The sequence below is a fragment of the Oenanthe melanoleuca genome, chromosome 5 (genome assembly GCF_029582105.1).
Source record: "Oenanthe melanoleuca isolate GR-GAL-2019-014 chromosome 5, OMel1.0, whole genome shotgun sequence".
Taxonomy (NCBI): domain Eukaryota; kingdom Metazoa; phylum Chordata; class Aves; order Passeriformes; family Muscicapidae; genus Oenanthe; species Oenanthe melanoleuca.
Window position 1 is genome coordinate 7,271,020 of NC_079339.1, and position 22,271 is coordinate 7,293,290.

General features: G+C 37.8%; 1 protein-coding gene across 6 annotated transcripts in view; it reads left to right on the plus strand.

Moving 5' to 3' along the window:
* Positions 1-22,271, plus strand: part of PPFIA1 (PTPRF interacting protein alpha 1) — a 52,711-nt gene that overhangs the window by 20,484 nt on the left and 9,956 nt on the right. For 3 of the 6 annotated variants that reach the window (XM_056493221.1, XM_056493223.1, XM_056493225.1), the window contains exons 3-21: positions 670-771; positions 1,247-1,411; positions 2,234-2,308; positions 2,736-2,837; positions 3,079-3,303; positions 4,020-4,166; positions 4,716-4,850; positions 5,983-6,066; positions 6,563-6,694; positions 8,074-8,136; positions 9,135-9,214; positions 9,461-9,590; positions 10,323-10,546; positions 10,680-10,911; positions 14,102-14,253; positions 14,852-15,024; positions 15,148-15,241; positions 21,139-21,220; positions 21,344-21,544. In XM_056493221.1, the coding sequence (XP_056349196.1) occupies positions 670-771; positions 1,247-1,411; positions 2,234-2,308; positions 2,736-2,837; positions 3,079-3,303; positions 4,020-4,166; positions 4,716-4,850; positions 5,983-6,066; positions 6,563-6,694; positions 8,074-8,136; positions 9,135-9,214; positions 9,461-9,590; positions 10,323-10,546; positions 10,680-10,911; positions 14,102-14,253; positions 14,852-15,024; positions 15,148-15,241; positions 21,139-21,220; positions 21,344-21,544 (2,598 nt within the window). Of the gene's footprint in view, positions 1-669; positions 772-1,246; positions 1,412-2,233; positions 2,309-2,735; positions 2,838-3,078; positions 3,304-4,019; positions 4,167-4,715; positions 4,851-5,982; positions 6,067-6,562; positions 6,695-8,073; positions 8,137-9,134; positions 9,215-9,457; positions 9,591-10,322; positions 10,547-10,679; positions 10,912-14,101; positions 14,254-14,851; positions 15,025-15,147; positions 15,242-21,138; positions 21,221-21,343; positions 21,545-22,271 lie in introns of all 6 variants that reach the window. The other 3 variants (XM_056493220.1, XM_056493222.1, XM_056493224.1) reach the window with 1 other exon arrangement.

The following is a 22,271-nucleotide window of genomic DNA, read 5'->3' on the forward strand; positions in this document are numbered from 1 at the left end:
TTTATTTGGTGAAATCTTTATTGAATTTGAAGGGTTAGCCTTGTGAGGGCTTTGAGCCCCCAGGCTCAGCTTTCAGAAAATTCTGATTCTAATCCTCAGAGATTTCTAGAATCCTCAAAGGACTGTAGGGAAAGGGCTGTGTCATTCCCTATTGAGAGATTGGAAGGATGGCACAAATGAAATTCCTGTATTTAGCTGTATTCTGGTACATGTCAGGATTATGCATTGTTGCTCGCAGTTAAATCCTGACTTGAAATTTATAATGTTTGCTGGTTTCCTTATTTTGCTCTGCTTAGCACTCTGTTTTTTCTTGTCTCCCTCAGCAGTTGTTTAAAAAAAACAACAAACCAAAGCACACAAAACTAACAACTCTTTGAAACCATAACAAAGTGTGTTACAAATCTGTTTTTCCCTTTGCTTACCAGGAAAATCCCAACTCATATCATTGCCTCGATAAACAAACAAGTTTTCAAACATCTTTTGTCTTTACAGTTGGCAGCATAAAGGTTTTAAGTGTTAGAACTGAAGCTAGCTTAGCATGACTATACAGTTGTATTGGCTTTGCACATCTGAAATGAATGCTTCAAGAACTGTCAAGTGTTCATATGAATCCACTCTCACTGTGTCCTGACATTTGACGTGCTTATATTCCTGTCTTGTTTGTTCCAGGAATTTGCAGCGCTCACAAAAGAGCTCAATGTATGCAGGGAGCAGCTGCTTGAAAGGGAAGAAGAAATTGCTGAACTGAAAGCAGAAAGAAATAATACGAGGGTCAGTTCCTTGTCTTCTCCAAGCTCACCATTGTTAAAGTATCCAGCTACAGAGAGGAAAACAAATGCAGAATTTGAAAAGCTAAAAGTATTTTTTCCTGGTACTTGTACATGAATCCCCATGGAAGTGCAAATGGTTGCGTGTTCATCAAGAAGGTTTGGCAGCTTGTGCTGTGCAGAATCAGGAAAAGCTTGTAAGACTGCACTGCTATCTGCCATCCAGATTTCTTGTTATTAAAGTTTTGTAATCCTGGAGCTCTGGGATCAGTGGAGCAGTGGGCAGGTTGTGGTGATCTGTTGCAGCAGCTTACTCTGCTAATACAGCTGAAATGTTAAAAATGAGTCCTTACGCTTGTATCCTTTGTCTCTGAAATTTGAAGTTTAGAACTTTAAATTTGATATTCTAGGAGGTAATTTTTTCTGCAGCTGTACAGAACAGGAATAAACATTGTTCTTTCTTTTTCCTTTTGCTTTAGCTATTACTGGAACACTTGGAGTGTCTTGTGTCCAGGCATGAGCGATCCCTCAGGATGACTGTTGTGAAGAGGCAAGCTCAGTCTCCAGCAGGAGTTTCTAGTGAAGTAGAAGTTCTCAAAGCACTAAAATCTTTATTTGAGCACCACAAAGCCCTTGATGAAAAGGTAATGAAGTATTGTATCTAACATCTTTCTATTGTCTTTCCTTTGTGTGGGTCAGTTAATTTTTCTACTGAAGTTGTAGAAATTCTGCAGTGTAACTACATTAATAACTGCTCTCCTAAATTAAGATTCTGGACTTAACTAAATCATAGTGCTGTGGTTTATTCAAGCGCTTTATTAACTGTGTTAATGTAAACTTAGCATGGTTCAGGAGCAATATATTTACTGTTGGAATGCACACAGCTGCTTACCTGTACAACATCAGGATTTATCCTTTTGATTATCTAATACAAGAAATTGACTAGAGAGAAGAGGAGGAGGGGGAATCTGCTTACTGGGATAGAAATCTGAGTTAAAAGAACTCCTCCCTTCAGTTGTGCCTAATATTAGTAGCAGGATATGTGACTGCTAAAGTTCACTGTGAGTTTGTTGCCAATTTGCAGTTTACCTGACTTTGTGGCCCTTGTATATAAAATCTGGCAAATGATTTTAAGTGGAATTTTCTTCTGTGTTTTAAACGAGAAAAAGCAAACACAGTCTGTGCCTTGCAGAAGGACAAGAAAATTCTGGGTATGTTTAATTCTTTAGTGCCTAAATTTACAGGTCATGTTGCTTATGACAAAAAAGGAAAAGCTAGATTATAAAATGCACATTATTTGACTATTTTTTTTTTTTTGGTAGCATGTGTTGTAATTAGTACTGACTCCAGATTTACAATTCTAAATGTAATGGAAACGGTGTCATTTATTATCTGTAAAGGCAGCAAGTGAAATTGGTTTCTTTTTGATTTGAATGGTTTCAAATAATTTGAAATTACCCTTTCAGGTGAGGGAGAGGTTACGAGTAGCACTTGAAAGATGTAGCTTGTTGGAAGAAGAACTAGGTACTACACATAAAGAGGTAAGTTTCTGTCTTAAAAGAAGGCTTCATGTGTCCATTGTGGGTGTTTCAGTCAATATTTGTGCAGAGTAATTTATTAAGTTTCACTTTCACTTCTTCCTTTTGATTTCTTGCCAAACGGGATAATTGTTAACTTTTAACTTAGCTCTTTGAAAGAGCAGGAGAGGAAAAAACCAAACCTCTCTGCTCCCAAAAAAACCCAACCAAAAAAGCCCTAACCAAACCAACATAAAGAGTTCCTGTGCCTTTAAAATAGGTGTATGCAGTGGCATAAATTACTGGAGTGCCTGTGCCAGATTTTATTAATACGTACCTAGCAGTAGAATCAGTAATTGTTGTTTTGCTCCTTTGCTTTTGCAACTGTTCCTTATATTAGTAGTGAGAAAGAAATTTACTTGAAACATGTGTCTGTAAACTTTTCTTTTAGTTAATGATTCTGAAAGAGCAAAATAATCAGAAGAAAACACTTCCAGATGGGATGCTGGATGTAAATCATGAACAAGAAAATACACCAACTACAAATGGGAAGGTACAGCTATTTACTTGGCTTAGCTGGCATCTGGTTTTTAATCATTACCTGTAACATTTTAATTTTAAACCATAATAAAATACTTTTGAGTGATCATCTAATTAAAAAGTCTTAGTTATTGAAATTTCAGCTTTTGCAGTCTATCCAATAATAAAATTATCTTTGGGGAAGGTGAGTAATAATTTGTTTTTCAATCTTATTTGCATCATGCTAATACACATTTTTTTTCCCTGTTTAATAGAGATCCTCTGATGATGGTTTGTTATGCCATGATGAAAACCTTGCTAAAGTAATTGAACTCCAAGACATTATAGATAAGCAAAACAAAGAGCAGACACAAATGAAGGAACGCCTCACTGCTTTGTCCAGCAGAGTAACAGAGCTGGAAGAAGATCTAGACACAGCAAGGAAAGACTTGATAAAATCTGAAGAAATGAACACAAAGTTACAGAGGGATGTACGAGAGGTGAGAAGGGAACTGTCAGGATTTGGGGAGTCACAAATGCCATTACTTTATAAAATTTTAGTCTCACTGGTGCTCAGTTGAGTGTCGTTTTTGGAAGTCTTTGGTTTTTGGAAGTCTTTGGTTTGATGGATGAGAAGAAAATGTCTTTTTAGCATAGGATTTGGTGTCTGTTTTTTGTTTAAAAGACCAGTCACTTAAGAAAATTTGTCTTCAGGATAAATCTATTACTAACTAGATATTTCATTAATAGATTGGAGATTTACCATTGCCAACTTCAGCATGTTCTGTAGGAGATGCTTGATCTTGTCATACATACTCAGCTTATTGCTCATGTTTTTAAAAATATGCACTTGGCTGAGGAATCCCTTTGATTTCAGTGGTGTGGTTGAGAGCTTGTGTCACTGCTGAATCCCTGATCTCCAGGGTCCCACATATCGTTATTACATAGAAAGGGAGCTTAGTTAAATCCCAGAACACACTCTGATCATCCCCAGCAAGTCAAGATTTGCTGTGTGTGTACCATTGGAAAGGAAAGTATCATATCTGTGGTGTAAGGTGTTAAAGATCAGTGGTTCTTAATCATTCATTGTTTTTAAAAACCATTCATTTCTACTTAATTTTCTACTGAGACAAATAACCTGATTTAAAAAAAAAATTAATTTGATCACAAAATGATTATTTCTCACATTCTGGCTTCTGTCCTGTGTCTTGCCCAGACTCTGGCCCAGAAGGAGGACATGGAGGAGAGAATCACCACTCTGGAGAAACGCTACCTCGCTGCACAACGTGAAGCTACATCTGTGCATGACCTCAATGATAAACTTGAAAATGAAATTGCCACTAAAGACTCCATGCACCGACAGGTTGTGGCTTCAAATGAGATGAAGTACATTTTGCTCAGCATAAAGCTAATGGAGATAATTATTGTTCATGCTATGCTGAAGCACTTTGCTTTTAGGAAGATAAAATATCAGCTGCAATGTGCTGTTATTAGTGATTGTTTTTCAGGAGCTGGAGTTGTACATTAAAGAGATTTTTATCCTGGGAATAAAGATGAGACAGCTTTACTGGGAAGGGGAAATGATTTTGAGAAATTTAACGCACTTCATCTTGGGGCAGCAAGGCTGTTGTTCCTATTAATTGTGGATTTTTAAGTTACTATATGTGTATCTAAGCATCTTTGGTTTTGTGGGTGAGAATTGCTCATTTTCAGCTAAACTTCAAAGATTTGCATAGTGTGTAGTGATTTTTACAGGCTATTAATTATATCATACAGGCCTTAGTGAGATAGGAAGTTTGAGTGCTTGACATGAAATAGTCCAACTTTAAGTCAGAAATGGTTGTTTAGCCAACCACTTTCTAACTAATCACTTCTTTAACCCTCAACACTTGCTGGCCATAACCCTGTGCAGAGTGAAGATAAGAACAGGCAACTGCAAGAGCGACTGGAACTGGCTGAGCAAAAGCTGCAGCAGACCCTGAGAAAAGCTGAGACTTTGCCAGAAGTGGAGGCTGAGCTGGCACAGAGAGTGGCAGCACTTTCAAAGGTGAGGTGGTGGCACAGTGTCCTCCAGACTTCCTCCTCCACTGGTGTCCTAGTGTAGGAAATATCTTCCTAGTGTTGGTTTGATTACATTTGGTTTCCAGTTTTCCCACAAATAATTCAGAAAATATTTATGTTTATTTCCTACTTCTTTTTCCATTCATCTCTCTGAGGACGCTCTGATTGACTTATTTTTTTATTTTAAAAAAAATTTAATATTTTTTTTTTAGTGTTTGCTCTTTGGAACTCTAGCGGGTTTTCTGTTAACTCTTCTATATCATAAAAATATCTCTCTGAATTATTATTTTGGTGCTTTTTATTAAAATTATTCAATAATAGGTATAAAGTCTTCTAAACATGATCTGTTTCTGAAAAAGAAACCTAAATTTCTTCCACTGCTAGCTAAGTGAAGCAAGTGGGGAGCAAGAGAAGTTGTGGTACTACCAAATATCAAGATTTTTAGAAGGCTGCAAATGGAGTAATGAAATCTGAAGAATTGTATTTAGTTAACTACAAATGAGCCTTTTCAAGTGTGTGAGTGCATGCTTTCTTTGAAAGCCTTGGTTTCATTTCTTTCCCTGTTATCTTTCCTGTCCCTAACTGGCTCTGTAGTCCGAATTTTTGTCTCCTGGGAGCTCTGCTGCTAAAGATGCTAAAGTTTTGGAACTTGCCACCAAGCTTAGGAAGGTAGAATTTGTATCTTAGTCCTTGTCTCTGCTTGCTGCTTTCTGCTTTGCCATGATTACTAACAAAGAGTTCCATCGTCCAAGCTAGTGAGGAGAAGCTGAAATTGTACTGAGTCTTTTTTTTTTTTTTTTTTTTTTTTTTTTTATTATTATTATTTTTTTTGGTTTTATTTCTTGGGAATATGAATGAACTTTGCTGTTGCAAGCTTGTTTGCAAATAGTAGTTGATTCATGGTACTTAGGGGTGAGAGGTTTCATCATTTTGCCACTTCCCATTTGAACTCTTGCAAGGTCCTTTTGGTGACAGAAAAGCATCTGTTCTGCATTGTCCTTTACCATAAATGGCAGTTGTGCAAAGCATGTTGGAAATATTCCTGTGCCTCAGTGTTTCTTTGCTTTAGAAGCCTGAAAAAACCCACCCAAATGCTAATTTTACTCTCAAATTGACAGGCTGAGGAGAGACATGGCAATATCGAGGAGCGACTGAGACAGATGGAGGCACAGCTTGAAGAGAAGAATCAAGAACTGCAGAGGGTACTGCACATCATTTTGACAAAGATAAAAAACAGAAAGAACCTAATCCTCTTTATTTCTCATCTTTAAAATAAAGCCAGAGTTTAGGCTGGTTTTGATGAGTCACTGTACTGTGGCTAACCTTAAATCTCAAAGAAAATGTGCTGAAAGTCTCCATTGAAAGTTTGAAGAAACTTGCTGAATTAAATGACTATGGAAAAATTGGTTCTTGGGTTATAAATAATGGAATCCATTCTTAACTATGCCTTTTAAAAAAAATTTAATGTAGGCTTAGATTTTTAAACTTCTGATCTTGGATCGCTTATTAAAGATTGAAGTGTCCCTTAGATTCCCTATACAGAGCACTGGAGGCACATGCAGTGTTTTCCTCTGTGGAAAAATATTGCTGTTAAAGAAAATGCATTTGGATTAAAGAAAGCTTGGTGCCTTTGTAACCTGAAAATTATTAGAGATATTGCAAATCTAAAGTTTTTTCAGTAGCTCTTTTGTATCTTAGGCTAGACAGAGAGAGAAGATGAATGAAGAGCATAATAAACGTTTGTCAGAAACTGTTGATAAGCTCCTGTCTGAATCCAATGAAAGGCTCCAGCTTCATCTCAAAGAGAGGATGGCTGCCCTGGAAGATAAGGTAACAAGTCACATTCCAGTAATGAATGTGTAGTTCTGTAATGATTTGTGCCTTTTGCAATGTGTCTGTAACTTCAGCAGATAAACACAAACCCCTTATTAATAAGTAGCTGCTTTAAGGCTGTTTTTTAGTGTGGATTTGGAAAATATGCTCTTATAAATAATTTCTGAGGTTTTTCTCGGCGCCGCACTGTGGTGTTGAGAAGGCAGCTTTTAAGAAGCTTTATTCTTTTTTATTTGACTGGTGCAGATTGCATAAATAGGCTCATCCAGTGTAATACAGGAAGCCTAAAACATTGGAACTTTGACCTTTCCAGTTCAGTTTCCTTTGTTTCCCACTGCTTTTGGCTGTACCAGTTCCCCTGAGTCATTGTGGGATTCCTGCAATTTGCTTTTCTTAGGTAGTTCATTTTGAGACTCATTTTATGAGTGTAAATGGGCTGTTCCTCCATTGTCAGTGTACATCTTGGAGCTTTCCCCTGCACTCAGTTAATCTCTTCTGACACTTTTTACTCCTTTTCTTCTTTTCTGCTTTTGGTTCTAGGTCCTTTTGGATTATTCTTCCATGCACAGCTTGAAGTTAGCTCCCTTACTCTGGATCCAGCAAAGCAGTGTCTTCTAAAGTGGCACTTTGCTTAATGCTGATTTTGAATTGCTTGTTCTTGGATTAAAATATATTTGGTTTCTTTTACTAGAGGGTGAAATGACCATTTGTGGAAATGTTTCAGGAAAAGCTGAGTGTCTTTAGTTTTAAAGTCATGGCAGTAAAATGCTTTGGCACGCAAATGGCGTTACCAGACTCTTACTGAATGTTGGCTTCCTCTTGCATTCATGCATAATGCTTGAAGAATAGGTGATGTCTGAGGGTTGACCCTGAATCTCTCTTACCTTCCAAACCAGAACTACATTTGCAAATAATGAGGAAATTTTACTTGTCCTTAACTGTAGTTAACAGCTTCTAGAAAAGTATTCTTGTGGAGGCTTCCAGCTCATTCTTTTATGCTAAGTTGGGAAGAAACATGCAGGTAGCATTTTAAGACTTTGTTCTGATCATGTGGTTTTTCTTGAATTACTTTCAATTATTCCATAATTATTCCTTTTTTTACTAGTTAGACTGTGAAATAGAGCTTTAAAAGGCTGCTATTGCTATTAAAGATTTATGAAACTAGTACTATTACTAAATCCATTATTTAGAAGACTGTACACCTGGAAGGATAAACCTTCAACTATAATCAAAGTGAAATGATGGAAACAATGAAGGATCTGTAATTTAAGATGCATTTGTGTAGTGTTGACTGCATTTTTTTAATACTCCTCGTGGTTATGGTTTAAAAGTGTAAAGCTTATGAGTGACTTAATTTGTCATGCCTTTAATTTCAGAATTCACTTCTTCGAGAAATTGAAAATGCAAAAAAACAAATAGAAGAACTTCAGCATGAAAAGGTAGACTTTGCATTTCAGAAATATTACCTTGGAACTTAATTGCTGCCTTGCTACATAGCAGTATCAGATTTTAATTACTCAAAAAACTTAACATTTCCTGCTCTGTTTAAGAGAAATGAGCTGTTGTTGCTTATTTTATGGTATTGTGTGCCACAGTTTTAGAAGGATTTTATAGGTAATACATAAGCTTTTAGTCCAAGACTTAACACACTTTTGAATATGTGAAGTGCCTGGATATGTTGGCAATTGGCCAAAGTTTGGAGATTGTGTAGGATTTTTATACTGTTGTACATATGACCTTGAACAGCAAAACCAAACAAGACATACTTTTAATGTTGGGCATTTTTCCATAAGGTTTGAACTCAAAGCATGGAATATCACAAAATGCTTGTGCAACTGCAAACATTTTTTAAGTTTTAAGAACTGGGGAGCAGAGAGAGAAATATTTATTAGACTTGGCTGCTCCTTGGCAATAGCAGCTGCCTGGTGTTCTTGTCCTGGAAATGACAAGGTCCCTCCTTACAGATGTTCATTATCAACCACTTTTTATTTTGTTTAGGCTTTTGTTGTTTCCTCATTAATTGTATTTCTCTGCTGTTAAATTCAGGGTTTCTAGAGCATGTAAAAATGTCTAAGTTAAAAGGGAATGCTTTTAGATCCTTTTGTGCAGAGAGTTTGAACAAATCTTGTTTCTTTTCATCAGTTAATTATAATAAATGTAGTAGCATGTGAACTAATAGCTGTCTTTAAAATACATATTGTCATTACTAGAGTCAGGGTAGAGAGGCAGAATTATTCTGGGATGCTCTGATGTGATAGTGCTGTATTGTGTGTAGCAAAAACAATGTTTAAATAGTTGAAGGGTATATCTTAAAATCTATAATTTCCAAGTTTCAGAGAAATGAGATAAAAAACCTAAATGTTAGTTTATAAATTTGTACTTGACGCTATCTTTTTTTAAAAAGCTTATTATATATTTTTTCTGTTTATTTTTCCAGGATCAACTTGTATTAAATGTTGATGCATTAAGGGCTGAAAACGACCAAGTTAGGCTCAGAGCCACATCACTTCATCATAGGTACCACCAGTAATTTTGTTTGTTCATATTTTCTTTAAGGCCACTATGCTAAATACAATTTTGTATATTGTAAACGAAAATATTTTAGTCATAGCTGTAAAACTCATTTTTATAGAGAATACAAAGCAATGTTTATACTGCTTAAAAACTAGTGGCAGTGGTGGGACAAGAGGAATCCCTTGAGTGACTTTGTTTTGCTTCTTTCTCCCTTTGTAAGGATGAAATGTTTGTTTTGTGTTGCAGCAGACCGGATTTCAGATTTCCTGTGCCATCCTCCTCTGTGGGGGACAGTCACACTGACTCCTATGGCACCTCCTCTGTGCTGAGGCGGCCCCAGAAGGGGCGTCTGGCTGCTCTCAGGGACGAGCCTTCAAAGGTGAGAAGAGAAAATACAAATAACACTGGGACAGAAAAACAGATTTGTTCCGTGCATGAGGCTATTTAGGTGCAAGAAGATTTTAGAATTGGGAGGACCTGGCAATAAATTCCTGGATTTTATAGATCCTGTGCTACCAACTCATGAACAGCTGCTGTTCCTTTTAATTGTTAGTGAACAGTTGCTGGATTATGGTTTGGAACTCCAATTTTGTTTTGTTGGATTGGTTTTGGTTTTGTTTTGTTTTGTGTTTTTTTTTTTTTTTTTGTTTTTTTGTTTTTTTTTTTAATTTTTGTTGTATTTGTTTGGGGTTTTTTTTAATTTTTGTTTTTACATTATGGTAAGCCTGCAAAGTACAATTTGAAGCAGTCCTAGTTTTGTGTCTGTGCTCTAATCTAACATGTTACTGTTCTGCAAGCAATTTCTTTTTCCTTTTAGGACATGAGTACTCATTACATAAAACTGATTCCATTGTTCCCATAGAATTGATAGCAAAATTCTATTGTAATTAAAATCATGTGTCACCAAAATATGTGGTATTATAATTGACACAATGAGCCTGTTCTGCATCTTGCAGTTAAATGAAATTTGAAGTTTCCTACATTATAGCCTTTTTTAAAACGTTTCTCTAAACATTGCTGTCTTGATGGATGCGTTCAGCATGTAAGTGGATTTACATAAATTATTTTAAGCATTTGAGCTTGGATTTATTTCTTTAATGGATTCTTGTAGGTTCAGACCCTGAATGAGCAGGATTGGGAGCGGGCCCAGCAAGCCAGCGTGTTGGCAAACGTGGCACAAGCATTTGAGAGTGATGTGGATGTGTCTGATGTGGAGGACGACAGGGAGACCATTTTCAGCTCAGTTGATCTGCTGTCACCAAGTGGTCAGGCTGATGCTCAGACTTTAGCCATAATGCTGCAGGAACAGTTGGATGCAATCAACAAAGAGATCAGGTACGGCCTGTCTGCTGTGGAGCTTTTGATAAAAACATGTTGGGAAATGGTAATTTTTCCATGTTTTCCTGCTAAGTGCTGCTTCTTTCAATGCGTTGGAATGCCCTGTTCCTCTGATCCTGTTTTTCCTCAGACTGATCCAGGAGGAGAAGGAGAACACGGAGCAGCGCGCGGAGGAGATCGAGAGCCGCGTGGGCAGCGGCAGCCTGGAGGCGCACGGCCGGTTCCGCTCGCTGGGCTCCATCCCCCCCACCTATGGCGGGACCCTGGCTGGCTCCTCCCCACCTGGCAGCGGCCGCTCCACGCCCCGGCGCATCCCGCACAGCCCGGCCAGGGAGGTGGACAGGCTGGGCATCATGACACTGGTGGGTACCCGCAGCTCCCTGGGAAGAGTGTTCCTGTTCTCTAGGAAATGGCTTGTTAGGTTGTCCCTTCCTCTCCTGCTTACTCAGCTGTATTTTTCCTTCCTCTAGGTTTTCCTACTGCTTCCTTTCAACTTCTATAAAAAGTGTAAGATACATAATGATTAGGAAAAACGTTCAGAGCTCAAGTCTATTATTTGGTCAACATCTCATGCCTAAGTATTTATTCCTTCTGTTGTTACGGTCTTTCTTCAGACTCCTTTGTTTAGAAGAAATAATGTTTTCTTTTCAAGCACTTTCTCCTCTGCTTTAAACTTGATTTTTAGCAGTCCACTATTCCACTAAACACTCAGCTAAAAAGTGATTTGCATATTAATCTTGAAGATTGGGATAGTATTGCTGCTGTTTGAATATTAATGAGTGCTAGTTCCTGTTTTAGGCTATTAGAGCATGATCAGTAAAAGAAATATCTGTTAGACTTTGTAGGTGATAAAGCAGTTTAGTCTTAGGAGTTCAGAGAGTAGAGAAAGATGTTTTCCTCCTTTTGACATTCCTATGACTGCTTAGGAATATGAATCCTTCTAGGAGCTGTTTTATGCATGTAAGCACATCTGTAAAATTAAGATACAGATTTCCCCCTTTCTGGTTTTTATATAAACGTTAAATAAAATGAACAGTTAAAACCATGTATTTCAGCTAAGTAATTTTGCTAGCCTCTAAAAAATTATGTGTACATATACCAAAAAGTCTATTTTTTTCATAAAAGGGAATAAATTTGCCTTCTTTGAATTAAAATAAAAGTCATTGTACTAGCTCTAGCCATACATCCAGGGTCAAGCGGTCTTCTTCTAAAAAAAGCTATCAAAATTCTGATTGTGGAGTGCCCTATCTTCTAACATTTCACAATAAGTAGTTATGCTAAATACTTCTCATGTGGAAAACCATAGACAAATTTAAATATCTCTTTTCCCCAAAACTAGATCAGGAGAATGTGTCTTGTCTGAAATCCAATGCAATTGAAGAAAAGTGAACTGTAATGAAGTTCATTTTAGATCCTAGTTGTGCATCAAAGTCACTTGGTCTGGTGTTTTCAGTTGAATTTGATGGGTTTTGTACCTGACAACTGATTTGTGAAAGCTTGAAATCAAGAGTTAGAGAACAAGAGCTTTCTAGAAACCTTAGGAAGATCTATCATGAATTATTAGACTGAGTTTTGCTGTGTCTTCCAATGTTTTAATAGAGTTGCATTAGTTTTTGATCATGTAGGCAAATTAGCTTAATGCCAGTGGTTATGCAGCTCAGTCAGTTGAAAGCCCCTCATGATTAAAAAGCATCAACATGATAAATGGTGAAGCCTACAGCTCTCTTGAGCAGGCCTTGTGGGCAGTTCATTCCATGTGGTGAACATTTTCATTTTTACGCTCATCAGATTTAATGGATGAAAGATCCAGTAATAGTAAAATGAGTCTGCAGTGCTTTGTCAAGAACTTGAGCAGGAACTAGATCATCTTTAAAGGTCTCTTCTATGATGCAGTGAACTTATGATTTATTAATGTAGTACTCTACAGTCAGATTGAACAAAACTTTCCATATTAATGGTGCAAAATTTAGATGTATTCTAAATCAAAAGCAATTAGAAGTTATCCTTTGTAGGAGGGAAGCAACATCCCTCCTCCTGTCCCACTTCAAAGGGGACCAACTTTGTTTTTGATTACAGCCTTTTTAAATAATGAGAGCTATTAAACAAATTAACTAAATTTAACTTTTGTCAGCATCAGTCTGAATAAGCTGTGTAACTCTTGCTCTTTGTGCTGGTGGAGGTGAGCGCTCCCTGGGGATGAGGTATAGTGGATGGAGGATAAAATAAAAGTGGTGGTGAATTCCTGCTCAAACATTCCAGCACTTGAAAGCTGTAAAAAGAACAGAATCCTGGTACTGTGTAGAAATGGGCCATTATTGGCAGTCTTTGACATTATTAAAGTCTTGGCTGCTTTTTGTGCTGTGTAGGAAACAGCTGCAGGAATCCCTGGGTTGTGAGGAGGGACGAGTGCAGATGATTTACTAAGGCTACCTTGGAGGTTCAAGGCAGGTCCTCACCTTTTCAAAGCAGCACCTTGTACCCCCACGTACTTAGGTGTTTTTTTTTTCTGTACATATTTTGTGCTAATTTGCTGATGATCCTAATACACTTAAGCATCTCTGGTGCTTTGGTAGATAACCAACTCCAGGTGTTTATTTTTTGCTTCCTTTTCCTCACTTCAGGGATACATTTAAGTAATCTGTGATTTAAGGAGTACTTCACACCCAGTATCTCTCTGTGCCATTCTTGTAATTGTTGTTTATATTCTCCCTAAGGTGTTTTGTCTGTATTAGTTGTCTCAGTTGCTACAGTTTACAATGAATACAGTTTTTCCAAATTTCTTTTCTTTGCACGCATCTGTCAGCCTAGTGATTTAAGGAAACACCGTAGAAAGGTAAAAATCTTTAGTTTCTTTCATGGTATGCCCCTTCATGTCCCTCCCTGTCCCCAAATTCATTAGTGGATAACAGGAACATAAAGCATTTGCAGGGTATCTCTGTAATAAAACAAGATTATGTTTTATCATTTTAGCCTGAGTGTGGGTTTGTTTTGCGGGTTTTTGCGCTTGCCTGTTTTTGCTGGTGTGGAGGACTGTTGTGCTGCTTTCTGTTTGCAACCACTGCTTTGCAGGCTTCATGCATCGGTACTTAATTTTAAAAGCTGTCACTGTACACACAAATAAGTTATTCTTTCTGCTACTCAAACTTTTGTAGCCACAGGTGTGTAGAAACTGACTTCAGAGTCAATAATCTTGCTAATAATTCTTTCCACAGGTCTCTTTAGTTTTTTTGTCTTTGCAGTTGCTTAAACTGGGGACAGGTGTATTGATTCTATGGTGCTGAAGGCATTACTTCAGTACTTTTAGCCCTATGAATGAGTAAAAGATAAGTGCTACTTTCTTGTTTTAGTAGCTAAGACTGAATTTAGTAGTTTGTCACTCAAGGTAACAAGAAATTCATAATGAAATAAAGCAAAAGATAGGCAACTGTAGAATGGTAAGGACAAGATCCTTCAACACTGAAATAAGACTCTTCCTTTCACTATTTTGTGGAGTGTTGGTATTGCCTTCATGTTTTGGTATTGCCCCTGAAGTTGTCCTTCTTTTTCCATCAGTCTCCAGCTTCCAGAGAAGAGGTACGAGATGACAAAACCACCATAAAATGTGAGACATCACCACCTTCTTCACCTCGGTCTTTGCGTCTGGACAGAGTCCAGAAAGGAGCTCTGCACACAGTGAGCCACGAAGATATCAGGGACATTAGGAAGTAAGTAGCTGGGAATCACTCAGAACTACCAGGAATTCAATGTTCCACAGCATCAGAATAAAGCCCCAAACTGCAGAGCTGTTCGGTCTGTAGGATTTTAGTCTGAGTGTTACTACAGAGTGTTTCTCAAAAGTAAGGAGTGAGAACACATAAATGGGTGACTGTGTTACATAAACATTAGGAACGTAGGTTTTGCTAATATTTTAGAAATGGTTTCATGGGAATTCTTTTGGTACTCAAAGTCTCTAGGTTTGTTTCATGCTTGGGATATGAAAAATGTAACTCTTAACTCTTGAAGTTGTAATTTAGCTATAAAATTGAGAAATAACTTGCAAAATTGCCATCACTTTGATTGACAGATACTGTTTTCGAAGTACCTAAGTATCTGAGATGGATTCCACTCAAGTATTTCAAACTTTGTCTGCTCCTTTCAGTCAGGAACTTGTGCCGTCAACATTTCTTTTCATAACTCATAGAAGCTGAAATTAAATGTCATTAGTGAGTTACTGAACTTCAATTAACTTGCACAGAACTTGAACTTATCTCTGGTGAATTTGTTATACGTGTGCTCCTTCATGACTTTTTTTTTTTGGTACAGTTCAACAGGTTCACAAGATGGGCAAACAAGTAATCCTAGTAGCAGTAACAGCAGCCAAGATTCCCTTCACAAAGCCCCCAAAAAGAAGGGGATCAAATCCTCCATTGGCCGCCTGTTTGGCAAGAAGGAAAAGGGACGACCTGGACAAGGAAGCAAGGAAGCTCTGGGACAAGGTTGGTTTGCTTTTTCTTACACAGTGAACAAGATGGCCTTGGGAGTTTGGTTTTACACATTCCTGATCAGTTATTTTACAAAGGATTAAATTGAGAGTGACTTGAGTTTGGGGTTTTTTATAGGTGGCGTGGGAGAAGCAGATGGTTCCTCTCAGGATACATTAGGTCTCAGCAAACTTGGAGGTCAGGCAGAGAAAAACAGGAAAATGCAGAAAAAGTAAGTTATCAAACATCTGTAATCCTGTGTTATTCATGTATTGCTTTGTTTAAAAATGCTGTGGTTTTATTTTTTAGTTTGGTTTTGGGGTATTTTTGCTTAATATAGTGCTATGGCTTATAAGCATAAGCCTCTGTAGATTTTTTTTACTATTTTTTCAGAACATTAATAGCACCATAGGTCATGGTAAGTTTGAAAGAATTTAAGGTGAAAACTTAAAATTGGACTGGTGTAATAAATTTGGAGATGAAGTGGACTCTTACCAAATTCCCCCTGAATTTATTATATATCATACCTGCTTTGGGAGGTATTAATTATAATAAATTATAAATACCTTTAATTCAAATGAGAGATTTCCAAAAGTTGCTCTTGGCTGTTCTTTGCTCCAGCGTGTGGAGGAATTGACAGGAGGGAAGCATGAGATGCTGTGTGCAGACATCCCTGTGTATGAATTTGCTGTCTCCTTTCTCTGGCCCTTTGTGTTGCCCTCTCTTCACTAATTTTTTCACTTCTGTTTAAGATTGTCTACTGAAATCTTTTTCCTTGTACTATACAGCCCTGATTTCTTCAATTTTTTAATCAATTCTTTAAAATCTTTAATCAATTTCTTTAATTTTTAATCAGTTGCACCTTGTATGCAGTTACCTTTTCCTAGTCATGAGAATTTTTCACTCTGTCCCAGAAAATCTTTTAGTTTACTGCTCACCTTTGGGGAGTGTCTGTTTGCATGCTTTGTTGTTTCCAGACGCGGAACAGATGAAGCAAAGACTAATCATAGGTGAAAACCAGAGATTGCTACTTGTAGAAATCCTGACTTGATGCTTATATGGGAATACAGGAAATATTCATATTTATATAAGTAGGATCAGGCATTCCTTGCATTTTTTCTCCTAATGCTGAGCAATATACCCTCAACTTCTGCTGCTTCTGTTCTGTTCAAATGTCAAAAAACTGATGAAGATCAGACTTTCCTTGCCTTCTGAAGACAGAGAGTAAATGTTGCAAAGAAAGGGTGCTAATTTTCCCTTTGAGAGGGATTTCTTGCAGTACCTAAGTTCTGTTAACTAATATGAATAATGCCTGGTGGCTGCTAATGAAAACCAGCAGTGTGTTAGTTTGAAAAGTCAGAATGGAATGTGGGTTTGTTTGGATAACAGAAGGCTCAGCTGTTTTTCTTCAGACTGTTGCTTTGAAGGCAATCATATATTATTATGATCTGGTATTTTCCCTTTTCTACAGTGCTTTAAAGTCATACCACATCTTGGTTGAATAAAGTTTTAGTCTGGCCATTTCTAAAGAATGGTAAGGTCTGTTCTTTGAGCAATATAGGTATTTCTCAATACCAGCCACAAGTTTCATTCTCAAGTGAAAATCCATACTGTCTTGCTTTAAGAAATGTAAGAAGTGCAGTTGCAGATAAATCATGGCTTTTCTTGTAAACATTTTGCTTTTCAAAAATTTACTGGTATTACTTAAAGCATAAGTTATGGATGCATGTTGCAGATTTCTTAAAAGGCAGCTGTCTCTTTTAAACAAATGAAAATTTTAGTTTGGAATTGCTTTCCCTAGCTCTTCCAAAGCCCTTCTCCATCTCTTCCACAGCCCTTTAGGTACTGGAAGGGGCTCTAAGGTCTCCCTGGAGCCTTCTGTTCTCTACCACTCATTTAAATTAATGCACTCTAGATCTATAATTTGAAAAAACGAAATAAGATGCTTTCATGCAACTGTTCAGAATCCTGAGGGGTGTTCTGAGCATGGGAAGCAATATTATCACAAGGAGTCAAAGATCCATTGCTGCTTTCTTGAAATGCTCCTTATCAAAAAGAAAAAGTGGTAAAGCTGCTCTGAATGGCTTTTCACTCTGATATTGGAGGAGGGTGGGTTAAAGTGGGTTTTGACTGACTGTTTGCTTACAAGACCCTGTATTCAGCAAAAAGAATTCCAGCTACCTGAATGTTTGGAACAACAAGAGCTCATTCTATTTATAGCTGTCTCTAATCCCTATTTGCTCATTAATCTTTCTGATTTCTGCTTGCATGTGCACAAATAGGCTGAGGGCAGTGTTCAGTGTCTGCTAACAAAAACCAATTTATAGTTACAGAATTAAATTACAGTACACATTATTTGTCTGTTTTTATATGCCTTTGAGTTCAATTTAATCATAGTTTTATATTTGTCCTTCATTATTTTATTTTCCTTTTGTTTACCATTTGATGTGGTAGTGCAAAATCAGGGTAAGTTCGTATTTATTTTTATATAGGATTGTTGTGCAAGTATGATAAAACTCATTTGGATTTTTTAGCAATATGTTAAAACCTCTATCCTTTCTTCAAATAAGTATGATCATGAAAGGAAATACTAGATTCAAAAGAATGTATTATGAAAATGTGTTGCTGAAATAAATCCAGTGTCACCTAGTTCAGTGTGAAAGCTAGTTCGGTGTCTTGTCTTAATTTGCATGGTGTGAGCTTTTATAGTGGAAATATTAAACCCTCCTAGATTAGTTTTGTAATCTGGGATTTGAAGTTGTTTAGCAATAGTAGGTATTTGTGTTTCCAAGGTAGATGTATTTCTGTAAAAGTGTTGTTTGGTGTTTAGTACATCTGAGTCATTTATAGTGCTGTGTTCATCTCTTGTGTGAGCTGTGGTAGTGACAGTGTTTGCCACAATTATGTTTGTGCTTTTCTGTGTCAGCACAAACAACTTAGTACTGTATTCATCAAAAAGGAAGACAACCCTAAATTTAAGATAACACTTACTACATCCTCTAACTCAGTCTGGAATAAGGATATTAACTATCCCCTGATGCTCTGCCTACTTCCATCTCGTGTTTTACAACTGTAGCTTCTCAGTTTTTACACCCTGAAGCTCACTTCCATCAGTATCACTCTCTTACTCACACTGCAGTGTTTACTGTGTTCTGAACTTCTCCCAGATCAGTCCTCTTCAATTCCACCCAAGAAATCTGGGATACAGCATTTCTGGCTATGAGCTCTGCACATGTGTCCTTCCCATGCTGTCTTAATCCAGTGACAAAGTGAAGTTGCTGCGAGCTGCTTTATTTTACTTGTGGGGTGAGCGTGTGCTCTCCTGCCAAGAGTCCTTCTGAACACAGATATTCCACACAGTCTCTAGAGGGTCCTGTGCACTCTGCTGCATCAGGCACCACCTGCAGCTTTGACATAATTTCTCACTCCTTGTGACCATAGCTTTTGTCCTCCCCAGCTGCTGTGAGATGCCTCTGGAATGTCTAACAACAAGCCTTCCCCCCCTTGCAATAGTATCTTTGGGATCCTGTTCCAAGGGAAGCTCAGCCAGGATTTTTATTAAGTCTCCAGACATCTCTCCCTTGGTTCTGTCACCTAGGAGTTATTCCAGTAACCAGCTACTCTTTTGGCACTCTTTTATCCTTCACAGAGCCAGGTTGTACCACCCGTTAACTGCTGACACCACTGCAATATTTTTTTCCTCACAAAGATCGTGGATTTTGCATCTATTTCCTAACTGGTATAACAGTTGGGCTGTGAGACTGTTGGCCTGACAAGATCTTTCAGGGATCTGATCACATTTTACTGGAATGCAGCGAGTGACTTGATGGAGTTTGAAGGGAATAGTGGGAGAAGGAAAGTTACAGGCAAAAAACATCAATGCATCATTTGCAGATGAAACAGCAACTGCTTCTGAATTCTTCCTATGAGATGTTTTGTTACTGGGCTACATCTTGAGCTTTGGGGTTAAATATTTCATGTGCAAGCAAGTTTTTTATCTCTTACTGCATATGAAAAAATTCTGAATTAATTTTGCACTTCATTGTTGCTTTCCTCTTTGGATCCATTGAATAATTTCTGTATAAAGTAATCTCATAAACATTTTTTTCTTTGTTTCTATTTTTGTGTTTTCCTACATCACACAATTATTTTCTGCCTACAATACCACAAGTTTCAGCTTGGCATCATAACCTCTCCTTAAATTATTGATGGATTCCTTGTACTCTACTCCAAAAGATACACAGTTTCATGGTTACCATGAAGTATGCAATGAGACTTATACAACAGCCAGAAATTATACTGTTACTCTCTGACTTCCACAAAATACAGCCACTAAAAAGGAAGGCATAGACACCAATCTGGAAGCTATAGTACTTGGAAAAAATTTTGTGTTCCTTTCTGACAAATGCAGTATTAAGGACTTTATTCCATTCTTACCAAACAGTGTTTCATATGATATTATTAATTTATTTTTCTAATTTTTAAATCTTTTAAACAACAAAGAGAAGCAGAGCTAAATGTATTCAGAGCTAATTAATTGTGGAATTAATGTAATGTGTTTCACAGTAGCAGGAAAATAGCTGATCCTTTATTCCCAGTTTAGAAATACATATATCTTTCTCAAGTGTGCAAATATGTCTAAGCTTTTACAGTCTTCTTGAATAGTGAAATTCAGCAGTCGAGCTGCTGACTGCTGAACACTATTCCACCTTAATGGATGGATCCCAAAGTGGTACCTAGAATCATTACTGGTAATCAGTTGTCTAGCAGTGCCTTCCTTCCTGCCTTTTTCCCATTCCTGGGAAGTACATTTAATCAGGACAAATTACTGGGAGGTTCATCCAGAGCAATAGGAATTTATTGGTGTGCAGGTGGAGAAGTGCTATTGATAAAGCAATTGCTAGTATATTTATTGCTTCATTGATTGCTTTTTAGTATTTAGTTACCTACCAATATGACATGAGGATTCCAGATATGTCTAAAAGAGCTGAGTGTTTAATTTCAATTTTCTAGGAGTAGCAAAAATCTTCTTGTCTGTCAGTAATGCCTTGCATATTTTAATACCTGTAAGTTCTTAAAATGTTATCATATTACATCTATCCAGTGTGACAGTTCAAAAGGCAAGGAGATTTTATTTAATTTAAATAGTGAGAAAATGATAAATACATAATGTAGGACCTTGCATCTGTACCATTGCTGTGTATCTTAATTCTACACTTACAGGCATGAATAAAGAACAGTAAAATCAGTCTAATTAGGAGAAGTTGTTTTTTCAGATTTTCAAAGGAGAATGAGTGGAGCTTTAACCATACACAACTGGCTTTCAAAGGCAGTGTAAAAATGGGGCTTTTTGGCTTTCTTCATATTTTCAGACAGGCAAATCCAAGCAGCATTTTATACTTATACCCACAGTGTTAGTTTTTGTCCTTTGTTTTATCAAACAATTTTGGCAGCTCTTTGTAGGGACCTTGTGAGCTTCCATTGTCTCTGGAAGCTGAATTGTCAATATTAAACTTCAGGCGAGTCTATTTCAGAGCAACAAAGAGCATGATCTCATCAGGGGAGATGAAAGCTGAGTTTAAGTACAAAGCCTGTCAGGATCTAATTGTCAAACACACCTGTGGTTGTGTGAGGCTGTACCTGATGTGCTGACAGGCTGAGGTTCACCAGTGAAATGGTCACTGTCCCAGTGTCCAGCCCTGACGGCCTGATGGACAGGCATGTCTGATGTGCTCATGTGTTGCCACAGGTTTCAAATCTTCACATGCTGAGGAGAAATGACTGTTTTGGTTCAGCTTTGCTGGGCAGAAAACTGAGCAGCTGAGAATCTTATTGCCAAATAAGCCTGACATCTCCACTTTGGGTTGGGAGTGTTGGGTAGAGTGTCAGTAGTGGCTTCAGACACTGGGTTCTGAAAGGCAAGATCCACATCTCTGCTGCTCTCAGATTTCCTGCCCAGCTCAGCTTTCAACCCTACATAGTCCCTGTACATCTGCTGTACCTGCCTGAGGGGGTGGATAATATAAGGCTGGGAAAGGAATAAGTTAATTATTGAAAAGAACATAGAGAAGCGAGTAGTGCTGGAATTGTAACATCCATTATAACTAATGACTATTTCTGTAATTGCAGGCATGAGTTGCTGGAGGAAGCCAGAAGACAAGGTTTGCCTTTTGCACAGTGGGATGGGCCCACTGTGGTGGTGTGGCTGGAGGTGAGTGGTCCTCCCAAAACAAATAAAAAGCCCGCTCAACATACAAACTTGTAAAGACTTGTGTGGGTTTGGAGGCAGGAATGTTTTTCATATCCCGTTTACTTCCTTCTCTCTGTGTTCCAGCTGTGGGTGGGGATGCCAGCCTGGTACGTGGCTGCATGCCGAGCCAATGTGAAAAGCGGTGCTATCATGTCAGCCCTGTCTGACACGGAAATCCAGCGGGAAATCGGCATCAGCAATCCCCTGCACAGGCTCAAGCTCCGCCTGGCCATCCAGGAAATCATGTCCCTAACCAGCCCCTCTGCCCCTCCCACCTCAAGGACGGTAAGGAAACTTGTGCAGCTTTTAACACGTAGAATTTCCCCACATTGGACTGTAAACTTAGAACTGAACTTCTACTAAGAATTTCTGAAAAGGAACATATTATTTAAATATAGATTGTTCCTTCCTTTAATGGAAATTACTAAAGGAATAACTGAATTTTCTTTCTTGAGGAAGAGGGAAGTTTATTTCAGTCTAAGTATGTAATCCAAGGTATTTAGAGTATGTGTTATTTGCCTCATCTTTTGGCCTCCAGCGAATTTAAAATACAGATTAAGTATACAAGTGTGTACAGAAATTTCTACAATAGTTGGAGGCTCTTTTAATGCAGCTATAAAGCCATTAATTTCAAATAATTCAGACTACATGATCTAGGAGTCACCTGTCTCTCTACAGTAAATTTAGGCATTTAGTGGGAATTTTCTCTCACGAGTCTGGCTGCCCTGCAGTCTAAAGTTGTTCCTGGGGTTATGTGCTAGACTACAAATGTATTTTTTGGATAGAGCAGAGCCAAGTGTTTACCCGTTGATTAAATCCTGTCAGCTGTTTCTGCTGCTCGGTTTTGTTAATATCTGTGAAGGAAGTTGATCCCTGTGAGTAGGCTTTTGTTGCATGCCATGACTGTCAGTAGTTGTACCTGAACTAGAGACCATTGCTTTGCCCATGCCTGCTCCTTACATGTACCGATTGCTTATCTGTTCTGCAACCTCTCCTCTTTGTTACTGCTTTC